This window comes from Euprymna scolopes, chromosome 2 (genome assembly GCF_053919585.1).
Source record: "Euprymna scolopes isolate OS-2025 chromosome 2, ASM5391958v1, whole genome shotgun sequence".
NCBI lineage: Eukaryota > Metazoa > Mollusca > Cephalopoda > Sepiida > Sepiolidae > Euprymna > Euprymna scolopes.
The window spans coordinates 161,599,453-161,612,202 of record NC_136483.1 but is presented as its reverse complement, the minus strand read 5'-3'; the positions used below and the strand labels follow the sequence as shown (position 1 = coordinate 161,612,202).

The 12,750-nt window shown below is 31.8% G+C and overlaps 1 protein-coding gene across 27 annotated transcripts in view; it reads left to right on the top strand.

Annotated features, from left to right (window-relative positions):
* Positions 1-12,750, top strand: part of LOC145297875 (inositol hexakisphosphate and diphosphoinositol-pentakisphosphate kinase 2-like) — a 375,735-nt gene that overhangs the window by 176,950 nt on the left and 186,035 nt on the right. For 26 of the 27 annotated variants that reach the window (XM_080144282.1, XM_080144206.1, XM_080144288.1 and 23 more), the window contains 3 exons: positions 10,187-10,309; positions 10,444-10,562; positions 12,048-12,160. In XM_080144282.1, the coding sequence (XP_080000408.1) occupies positions 10,187-10,309; positions 10,444-10,562; positions 12,048-12,160 (355 nt within the window). The remainder of the gene's footprint in view (positions 1-10,186; positions 10,310-10,443; positions 10,563-12,047; positions 12,161-12,750) is intronic. The other variant, XM_080144210.1, reaches the window with a different exon arrangement.

The following is a 12,750-nucleotide window of genomic DNA, read 5'->3' as shown; positions in this document are numbered from 1 at the left end:
GAGAAAAAAAATTCTCTCCAAAGGACAAATAATCCAAAAACTTTTATCCTAACTAATTGTTAAGTCTCTAATTGTAACAGTTGTTTTAAAGTGCTCGACTGAACTCCAATCTATGATCCCCCCCTTTGTCAAATTTTCACAAAAAAATGACTAGCTACAACCACTATACGCAATTTCCCCCCACCCACTTTCTATCTGTGTCTAAATCTAAATGCAGATTCCATAAACAAAGCTTCTTTCTAAGAACTGCCCATCTGTAAAACACTGTTCCGTTGGTCTATTTCCTAGTTGAATACAACATGGTAGCCTTTTTATCTAATGTAAACAAGTTCTTGTTGAGCCGTCCCCATAAATAATCAAATTTTACCCAATTTACACCATTAACGATTACTACACTACCATCTTACATTCATTAATCCTTATCCTTGAGTGGCCTTTGGGACTTGATAAGTGGTGACTCCCAAGTAAATAAATAATAAAAAAAAAAGATGTTTTCATTGTTATTTCCTGTGGAATTTAATAACCAAGAATTTTCTTATTTTCTTTTAAATTAAATTTTCTTCTGACATTTCAGTATTTTTAAAACGAAACTCAGATAATCTTATGTACTAACATTGAATAAAATGAAGACGGATTCATCTGTGATTCATGTATATATATTTTTTTGACTTGCAAGTAATAACATTACTAAATATTGCTTTAAGATTTCAGATTTGGTTTTTTCACCCAATTTCAAGGAAGAGGGAATAAATTGGTTTTCACTTTGATATGAAATAATGGAAAAGCTATTTTCTGACAGACAGAAGTTTGACTTTATAGAATAAATAAATCTATATGTTTCACTATCTCTAAGTGATATAACTGTTGCAAACCCTTCGGACCAAACTACTTTTAGAGCAAGTATAGCATTTCTCAGCATGGAGTCAGGGATACCCCCAACACCCTAAATACCAAAATCAGATGAAGAATAGAAGATTGTGCTTGATATTTAGTAATCAAAACAAATGTTATAAAAACATCTCTAATAGATTTTAGACAAAAGTTGGCCTAATATATATATATATATATATTTGTATATTTTGTTAGCAAGTCATTATTCAAGCATGTCTGATTGAACACAACAAAGTTATTCTTTTTTCCGATTTTTCTGGATATCTTTTCCGTTTGCCGAGTGGTCTTTTCTATTTCAGCTGGCATGTTGTATAAAATGGCGCCCAGAAATTGTTGTTCAGCCATATTCTTAAGCACTTTCTATCGGTACATCCGATTATCACCAGGAGCAATTGTTGTTGTTATCGTTTCTTTTTCTTTTCCTTTGAAATATAGGATAGAATGATAAAATTGTTGCCCTAAAGAAAACAACACTATATCTTTATTTAAAAACTTTTATTGAAAAAATCAATTCAGGTAACTTGATTATGTAGTAAAGCTGACATCTATTCAATGTAGCTGCCTTCAGCCTCAATCACCACCTTGATATGGATCCGGAACTGTGAGCAGGTTTTATCCACAAGGACTGGTGTGAGCTCAGTGAATACTCGGTAGATGGCAGCAATCAGGCTGGCTTTGGTGTTGTAGGAAATCATGTTGGTGATGTTCTCAACATATTACCAAACGAAGTAGTCCAGCGGGTTCAGGTTGGGGAAGGAGGGGGCAGTTAGAGAAGAGTACAAAGTCATAGCACACTTTCTGGGTCTCTTTAGACTTTTGGGCCGGTGCCAATTCCTGCTGCCACACGCAGGGTCTGCCAGTCGCCAACCGATTGCACCAGCGGATAACCACACTCTTCAGCACATCCATGTACTCTTTGGTGTTGATTTTCAAGCCGACTTCGAAGATGTGAGGTGGCATGATGTGGCCCTCACTTGAAACCACACCAAAGACCATAACTGTGGACGGAAACTTTGTTTTTATAACCCTCATACTCTCAAAGATTGAACCGTCCGGATTTGCATTTTGAGAGTCCTGGCAATCATCCTGTTGTCATAACTAGAATCTCTGATCTTGCTTATTGAACATTGTGTCATCTTCAGACATGATAGAAAGCTACTATTGCTCTTGGGATTTGTACACAACTGGCCAACTTGTAGATGGTCTGCAACAATAAAAGAAAAACGGTTTTCATCAAATGGAAATGGAATCATGTCGTCTTTTCTAGAGCGAAAATTTTATCGTTCCACCCGTATATATATTTAAACGGATGCTCTTGTCGATTTTGATGTATAAGGTTCACACAATGACTAAGTTGTCTGAAATCCTCACGGAAGAATTGTTTGTAGTGGTGAAGACTTGTGTAGAATCATCCACATTTTTTGGACTAACTGCTACTCTCAGTTGGTGCAACTGAATGCTACGGACAGAGAAGACAGTAGCCTTCTGGTTTTATATCTGAGCTTTCCTTCTAGATGCATGTTTTAACAAAACTGAGGGTTCATCTCTCCTAGTGGTTTTTAAACGCACCACCAGATACAAACCTAGAAATTTCTACATCCTGGTGCAGTACATACAGTACCTAGCATTCCCAAATGTTTACCCATCTAATACTTGCCAGAATCATTGTTGCTTAACTTATCATGATAGTTTTCTAAGCCTTCTGCACTTGCATATGACAAATTGGAAATGGGTATTTTATTTGTGACATTATCACTAGATAATTGTCTTACAGAGCTAACACTCTATCTGGTTTTTGGTTTTCACACTCATAGATAGATTGCCTGTACTACAGCTGAGGAGCTCCATCTATCCTTTGTATGGTAACCCTCTGTGTGTTGAAAGTAAAGTTGTGTCAACCGGAAGGTATCTCAGTTTTTACTTACTTTGTGGGATCTTTAAAGCTTAATTGATCCTTAGAACATTAAAAAAAAACGAATACTAACTTATCTGCCACTTTTTTGTTGTGAATCTGTTTTATTTTATTTTTTTTCTCAGTTTTTTTTTTTTTTTTTTTTGAACTTCTGTATTTTACTTTTCTTTTTTTCTTTTCAACACTTTGCTTACAAACAACCATTTTGCCTTGCAGCTTGTTATTTTCTGTGTTCTGTTTCTCATTTAAAAGCAATTCAACTCCTGTTTATTTTTTGTTTATCAATTTAAATAGATTTCATTAAGTAAAAAGAAAATGTATCATGATTTTTAAAATACAAAACATAATATATATATATATATATATATATATATATATATATATAATCGAGATAGGACACTGATTAGAAATCAGATGAAAGATCCTGATAGATATTACTTGAAGTAATACTTTCAGGGCGATCCTAGCCAAAAAGGAGAAGCTCAATATTTAAGCATAGAGCGAGAACCTTGATTCCAGTAAAGCAACTGGCCCTGACGGCATCCCAATTATAGTGTTAAAAAAGCTTCAACCAGAACTTGCTCCCATACTTACAAAATTGTTTAAGTGTTGCCTTAAGGAGAAGTGCTTTCCAACTCCCTGGAAAACCTCATCAGTATGCCCTGTATTTAAGAATTCAGGTGATAAATCATCTCCCTCTCAGTACAGACGAATAAGTCTCCTGTGTGTCATGAGTAAGTTGCTGGAATACATATTAAATAGAGAAATAGTCAACCACCTCAGCAGAAATAACCTTAGTGACACGCAATATGGTTTACGTTCTGCAAGATCTACCGCAGATGTGCTAACAGTTATATCTCATAGGATTAGTGAATCTCTTGACAAAGGCTTCCTTTCTAGGGCAATTGCTCTTGACATATCAAAGGCCTTCGACAAGGTATGGCATACAGGCCTACTTCACAAGATTTCCAGCTACAGTATAACTGGAAATGTTTTCTCTATCATTAAATCATTTCTCTTTGATAGGCTCATAAGAGTAGTGGTCGATGGACAAAAATCAAAGGCCTGCAGTATTAATGCTGGAGTCCCTCAAGGGTCCATCCTGGGCCCAACTCTCTTCCTGATCTACATCAATGATCTCCCTAAACACATACTTAAATCATTCGTTGACATCTATGCTGATGACACGACCATCTACGGCAACACATCAAAGACTGTAAATGACAAAGTTCTCTCTGATTCTCTCTCCTCTGATCTCGAGTGTGTGGTTCAATGGGGGAAGACGTGGCTGGTTACCTTTAATGCATCTAAAACCAAACTCCTATCTTTACATCATCAATGCTCTGATCCCCATCTGGCATCAATTGAAATGGTTGGCTCTTGTCTAGGAGAAGCCCCATGTTTTGACAAGCTTCTGGGCTTGACCTTTACTCCTGATCTGAAATGGAACACGTACATCAAGTCTGTTGCCAAGGTTGCTGGAAAGATGGTGGGATCTTTCTACCGCTCCAGAAAATATCTCACTGCTGATGCAATTCTCTATCTGCCCAAATTGTATCAAATTCCCTTTCCTATAATTATTTCCATATAATTATCATTCACCACTTAAAAACTATTTTCAATATTTGTGCTGAAAAGCAAAATAAGTGTCTATTCACAGCTGAACGTTTTGCTGACCGCATTTCATTTCCTCTGATGATATGAGCATTTATTGAAAATCCATGGATTAAGAAAATCAACATACCCCCTTCTATATATTCTTTTTGTCAAACAATAAATTCTTAACTCGAATATATGTGTCTATATGTTGTTTTTTTAGAATTTAAATATAACCACTAAACTTATATATTATAAATACATTATCCTCGGTCCCTATCTACTAATACTTACCATTTATTGTCGTGTGCATCAACAAAAAATTATCTTCTTAAAAACAGTAAAACAATTGAGTCACCAAGGAACAGTCCTTGTACCTTTACCGTTATTGGGTTATATACATTATCCAACCCTTAGATCTCGGTCCCAAGTTAGATTAGCAAATCATTTCTTCAGGGTTGTGTAACCATAAAGATGATCATCTAATAAAATCATTCATTCATCCAAAGTTGAAAAATGTAAAAAGATTGCTTAAAATGAAAGTGCATAAGTTATTTTCATTTCTCTCACCATTTTCTTTGAAGTTGTGTGAAGTGATATTTTCATCTACTTATAATATCAAGGTTGAGATATCATTTGAACCCTGCTATGCTTTATCTAAAACACAATCACAACAGAGGGTGTGCATTCATAAATTATATTGCATCAGTTTTATTTGGATTACTGTTTTCATCTTGAGTTTCATTTGCACAATATTCCAGTCAATGTAACCTCCGACCTTCTTCAGGGGTATCTTGTTGAACTTGGGAATCTTTGTTAAACTCTGGAAAATGCATTTAATTTTGAACACAAAGACCTGTAGAATAACAAATAAAATACTTGGTAAATTCAGTTGTAAGTTACACTCTTCTGTAGGTTGAAGGTTAAATTCTAAGTGCAGGCAACATATTCAAAATACAATTGCGAATTACTTAAGACTTCAGCCCAGTCATGGCTGACAGAACAAGAGCATGCTACCTCTGTAAATTAAATAAAGGGTTACGTTCAAAATTCTGTATAGATCCCTGAGCTCAACCATATACATCCGGAGAAAGTTGGGGATTATATCAACTGAAATATTGTGTGAATAGCACTCAAGATGAGAACAGTAATCAAAATAATCAAAATAATACAAATTATCAATTCTCATCTAAAAAAATTCAGAAATTTTATCTGGTTATAACAAAAGTTTAGTTTCTAAAATTCAATAAAAAACCTTTTTTTTTTTAATTAGAAAAAACATTATCAAATCATTAAATTAGTCATCATTCTTTAAGACTTACTAATTAAATTTTTTAATGACATTTTTATAAAATTTCATGATTTTATTTTAAACTGAAAAAAGAAACAATTCATTTTCAACTTCTCTTTGAAGTAAATTTTAATCTCCTCAAAAACTTCTGCAAAATCCTAAAGAGATGATAATCTATTAGCAGGAGATTTAGTGTTTTTTTCCCATGTTTTATTTTATAAACCGGACATAAATTTTTTTTTTTCATCCTGATATGCTTTACTGTTTCATTGAAAAACAATAAATATACATTATAAAAACAATAAATATACATTATAAAAACAATAAATATACATTATAAAAACAATAAATATACATTATATCGAGTTTAATTTACTTATTTGCTTTATTCAACTTTATCTTTACTCTCATTTTACCTGAGAAAATCTTGATGGGTTTTACCTTTCGATGAACCTGTGAGTATTGTTTCTGTTGCCGATGGAATGTTAACCCTTTTGCTAAATCTTTTTCATATTTGGCTTTGATGTTTCACATTCCCTACTTGAGGATAAATATAAAAGTACATTTTTTTCTTTTTTGTTACAGTTTATCCATTATAAATTTGAAAATCTTACTCCTTCTTGATAAACCTCTAATATTGACATTGTACTTGCTAGATGTTTTCATATTTTACAGTGATTTGTACAAATTATATGATATCCAAATGTATGTTTATAGATAATGTGTTGTAACGATTTCAAGTTCCAAATGATGAGCATGTGCAAATGTATTATAGTTGTTTACAGCTGTTTCAAAACATCCTTTATTTTAAGGTGTACAATGAACCATGATTTTTTTTTAATAGTACAGTTCTGCTTGTTATGCAGCATTATTTTATAAACACTGAAGCTAGGAAACTGCAGTAATATTGTTATATAGGTTTCATTATTATTATTATTATTCTTGTTGTTGTTATTGTTATTATTGTTCGTTGTTAGGAAGTCTTATCAAAAGTGAGTCTTAGAGAGTCTTATTAAGAGAGATGTTTCATTCTGTGTTCATGTTATGAAGAGATTCATATATATAAAATGTTCATACTTAGAAGTGTAGTAGAAGCTCTTAGAGTGAGGAGACAGTATTGAGACAGTCTTAGTGTTCACATTGTAGATATGAGATGTAGAGACATTGTGTATGTAAAGACATTTTAAAACACAGGATATATAAGACATATAATGACAATTTTACTTCATCTTTTGGTAGAATTATAACACGAAGACGGCGTTTATAAAAACACATGACGCGTTTATTTCCATGGACTGGTCGGTGGTTTTCTTAGTCAGGAATTCAAAGTTTTACATTCTATGTTTCAAAGGTGACCTCTCGCTTCCAGACGTTCGACTGTCCATCTCTGGACTCCAGACTGTCGTCTGTCATCCTCAGACTCTCTCTGCTTAACTCTCAAGTTTCTAACTATATCGAGAACTTCCCATTTTCCATGATGTCATACCCATGTTAAAACATGTGTCTTCTTTCACGTGTTCTGAAAATGCGTGTCCAATACATTTTCCTTTGTTTACAAAAAGAATTTTAACCTATATTTCCAGTAACCTATATTTCCAATATGTTAAAAACATGTTTATTAAATTATCCTATAGTTGCATTCCTCAATTCAATTTCATAACAGAATTGACAAATGCACATTCCTTTTCTTAAAACTATTTTATCTCTAAGCTAAACAATGGTTTGTTTTTACATTCCATTTTCTAATTCCCTCTCGTAATCTATTTCTAAACCTAAATTACGAGGTTCGAATTTCGTCTATTCTATTTCATTTTTACATTTAACTAATTCCCTATTTTTATACTTACATGAAAAGGGGACAGCCCTTATCATGTAACAATATTAGGTTGGTGCAAAATTAATGTCGTTTTTTTGGCTTTCAAGTATATATATAAAAACAACATTATTTTTGCACCAACCTAATACAATCATTATATATATCATAACAATTTATTATTTATAAGTGATAATATATATTATTATTAGTGATCTTATTAGCGATTAATAATATTGGCAGGGGCTGAGAATATATGCTACTATTCTTTCATCACTCAACTGGTTAATCTAATCAGAGAGTGATAGTATATATTCTAGTTTTCAATGGTTAATCACTTTCTTACTGTATCGTATCACTTAGAACTAATAAATATTGTCTCTTACAAACGAAATTGAGCCCTCCTCTTTATTCTTCCTAAAGTATATATGTATGTATTTAGGCAATACCTTTTAATTAAAGTAAATGTTATTAAATAATTTTTATTTGTCTAATTTTTCAGATCATCCTTTCGTATTCTGATCAAATTCATGAATATAACTTGCATTCAAATATTTGCAAAAATATGAAACCAGAAATGCATGCAACTTATATACAACAATTTGATCGTAATTCTAAATGGATGATTCGGAAAATTAAGGTGTTGGTGGGGAGCTTCATAAACCACCAAAATAATGTTTTATTTAGTAATATACAAGGGTTGTTCCAAAAGTAAAGCCTCTTATTTTTTAACTTAAAAAGTTAAAGAGCTACGAAGACGAGTGTGGTACTATTAAAATGAGTGACCTTTTATGCTTCAGACTTTAATTTTCTACATAGTCACCACCATTCTCGATGCACTTTTGTGAGGAATTCAATGATGTATCTGCTTCTGATGCATATCTATGAGAGGTTGCTTTTTAGAGTCTCACACTGTTAATATCTGCAACAAAAAGATGAAACTTTCAGATTATGAATGCATAAGTTGAGTCATCATAAGAATGCAATTTGTAATCCTCTCTGATGCATTCAGGCAGAATAAAAAAAACTAGGAGGTATTACTTTTGGAATGCCCCTTGTGTGTGTGTGTATATATACACACATTTTTTAATCTACTTTTTAAAAAATATGATCGTGAAGAGATTTTCATTGTTGTAAAATTAAAATGAATTAAATATGTTCACATGTCAATTTAACTTATGCTAATATTTTTCTTATCTACTTTTGTATGTTAGTATTTTAAATTATACCACTTACAGGTAACAATTTTCTGTACTAGAAACTAATTTACGACGTTTCGGTCAATATAATCTTTGAACTTCTTCAGGTGTACCTTGTTAAACTTGGGAATTTACACGGAAATTAAATGAGACCCTTTATTTAATTTGCAGGGATAGCATGCTCTCATTCTGTCAGCCATGACTGGATAGAAATCCTAAGTAATTCACAACTGTATTGAGGATTGAACCTTCAATCTTCAAAAGAATCTCACTTTTACAACTAAATTTTTGCAAGTGCTCTAACCACTGTGCCACAGATCCTTGGGAACAATTCCAGTATGAATCTTAGCAACCTTGTTTTATTTCTAAATGTAAATATCACTGTCTACTTATTACCATATATATCTATTATTTATAATTAACAGTTCCCATATCATATTAAATTCTATTCTAGGTCTACTTGATACTGTGGTTAGAGTTCTTGGAACAATTAAGTTGTAAAAGTGACCTTCTTTTAAAGCTTTAATCTTCAGTGTCGGCAATTGAAAATACAATTGCGATTTACTTAGGATTTCTATCCAGTCATGGCTGATAGAACAAGAGTACGCTATGTCCATGAATTAAATAAAGGGTTCTGTTTAATATATAGTCTTGGAATATATATATATATTTATTTAATTTGTAATATATATTTATTATTATTATTGTTATTTCATGTATCCACATAAAATCTTCTAAGGAGATATAGTATTTTATGTATCGATTTTTAGTATTTACTTTAACAGTGCTCAATATGTGAGTAGAGCTAGATAGTAAGTTATAAAAGTATATATGGTAATTGAGCTACACAGAATTTTTCTGGTTTATAGGGAATCGTCAGGCTAAAATGCCATTTTAGCTGGATGATTCCCTTACAAGAATAAAATGCAGAAAATTCTGTGTAGCTTAATTGTCATATATATTTTCATACCTTATATATAGTATATCTGTATGCACGTATAAAATAATTGTTAATATTTATTTGAAAACTATTAATGTTATAAAGCCCCTTTGAGAAATTAAGAGTTCAACCCTCTTTAGGGAATTGAGAAAAAAGTGGTCAACTTTAGCACAAATACGATATTTCAACTTCCTGTCATTGAATACTCTCTCTGTTTACTGTAAATGCCTTCCAACATGGCATTTATAAGTACCTTATTCGATTCAATTCTTGTGTTAATTGCTGGTGGCCTGAAAGAAAGTTGGACTGGGTTTGAATGTTCTGACCAGCAGTAATTATCTTTTGCCATACTGATTATTGCATAAGCATGAAACACTAGCGTAGGCATAAAAATAATGATTAATATTTGAAAAATATTATATATATAATGTATGTATGTATATATATTATAAAAACCCAAGTCAGTTTTATAATTTTTATGTAAGAATTTTTTTTTAAATGTGTATCTATTAAAGCAGATTAATTAATTTATTTTTTTACACAGACTGTCCCCGAGATCCTTCTTTGGTATTGATAGTGAAATGGGGAGGTGAATTGACTCCAGCAGGTAAAATTCAAGCTGAAGAACTTGGAAAAGCATTCCGAACTCTTTATCCAGGGGGACAAGGTGAGATAATTTCAGTTATAGCCTCTATGGTGTGGTAGCTTAGTTTTGCTACTAAAACAAAAACTAATATCAATCTAGGCGTTTTTATCTGTGTACCGTATCTGTTTTATTCTGAAGTAGGTTCTTATTTTCAGGGGAATTTGGTGCCCCTGGTCTAGGTTTTTTACGTCTTCACAGCACATTCCGTCATGATTTGAAAATGTACGCGTCCGATGAAGGAAGAGTTCAAATGACAGCAGCTGCTTTTGCCAAGGTGAGTATTAAACGATTTTTCTCTCTCTTTGACTTTTTATCACAAGCTTTGATCTTTGTGTCCATACTAGTATAATGAATACCTCTTTGTTTTTGAGGTGAAAAATTTGTCTTAAAAATTTTTTGTTCTTGTACAGAATTCCCCATATATTAAAAAAACAAAAATAAAGAAAAATCTGTATGATGTACATACACCCTTGACAAAACGAAAATATCATATTCCCCAAATCATGTAAATTCATCTAGATTTAGTTTTATAAAGAAAATCATTTTTAAGTGATTAATTGCAATTTTTAGGCATTACAAGATGATTTATATACAGGATGTCTAATGTATATGCAAAAATATTTATATATACACAAAAATGACACTTAGAAATAGTTAATAAATTCAGTGGTATTTTTAATTTATCATAAGAATTAGCCATATCAGTGTGTGACTTCCAAATAAAATTTGAAAATATCTGAATATTTTTTTCAAATTCCTTGTATTGTTAAATTAGTTACCAATTTTTGGATTTATTTAACGTATTAGGTCCCAATGTTCTGCAAACAGGACATCAAATAATTTCTTTTTAAAATCTATAAGATAGTATATAATAGTACTTTTTACTGCATAATTACTCTAATGAAAGGATAAAATTCATCAACTTTCTGAGAGCTGTTGGAACCCTCTTAAAAATTATTGTGAAATTTGCTAAAATTCTGTTTGTTTGATGATAAATAAGGTGCTATGTAATTCTTTGTGTGAACTGCTTTGCTCTTTATTATAATGTATAAATTTTATCTTGAAAGTATAGCCATTTTTGATTTCTAAAATATGTCACTTTTGTTTTAATTTTCTTATGACTTTGTTTTTGCTGGGGATGGGGCATTCTACTGGACGGCAAACATTCTCCCATTAGTTTAGTTACTCCAACTGAGAGATCTTTTTAAGATTCTAACTATCTCTTTAAGTGCAATTGTTTGTATTTCTCTTATTCGCCAAATAGTTTTTGAAATTCTTTTTCATTAACCCGGTTGCTCCTATAATGACTGGAATGATGGATATCTTAAGATTCTAGTTTCTTTTCATGTCGTAAATAAATAAGTCCTTGGTATTTTGTTATTTTCTCCCTCTCAGCTCTGTTGAGGCCAGCATCATTAGGAATGCTTACTTCAACTAGGGTTGCCACTTTCCCATGTATGCAGTGTCCTATTTATAGGAAAGTCAATAGTTTGATTTCTAAACAAAATAACTTTTTCCTTTCAATTAGTCATTATACGAAGTTTCAACTAAAAAAAAAAAAAAATTAGATTCTCTATGACTTAATGGGTTAATGCCACTTTCATAAAATTACTTTGGTTTTGAACAAAAAAAAAGAGTAAAAAAAAATTTAATTCAGGGAAATGATTTGGCAAATTTCTAAAATGATAATTTGTTCTTTTTATTTATGAAAAATTCACATTTTTGTATCCATTATCTTATTATTTTCTTTTGATTTTAGGGCTTGCTTGCATTAGAAGGAGAGCTTACTCCAATCCTGGTTCAAATGGTAAAGAGTGCCAACACGAACGGCTTATTGGATAGCGAAGGAGAAATGTCAAAGCACCAACAAATGTATGTCTAACAATTGCTTCAGTAATTTGAACAGCACAAATGTCCTGATATCAAACTAAACAACCACAACAGATAAGAAGCAAAACAGTTGTTTAACTATGATCAAAATTTGCTACACTTTATGTTTGAGATATTTTCTTACTAGACTCTTGATCATACATATAGACCCCAACTTGTTAAACATATCCCTAGAGCAACTGTTCTCCTTTTATAAGTAAGCATTTCTCTTTTAACCCCTCAAAACACAAACAAACAAAAAAACAAAAAAATACTTGCAATTAGATCTCCTTCTAATCTTCGTCTTTCACTATTTCTGTTGCTCTTTCTTTTAGGATGTCAGTTTTCAAGTAAGTAGATTTCAAAAAAGTATTTGGACCTCTTCTGAGATGACCCTAACCATCCTCTTCTTTTACTAACATTTCCTCTTAATATCTTGTGATATGATTGCAAAGATAATATATATATAGGATCAAATAGATTTGAAGCACCCCAGAATGAACAGCGATTAAAAAGGATGCATTTTACCATAACACTGTTTTTTTTCTTTTTGTTTTTTTTTTTACTTTTGTTTTAATTATGTAAGTAATTCA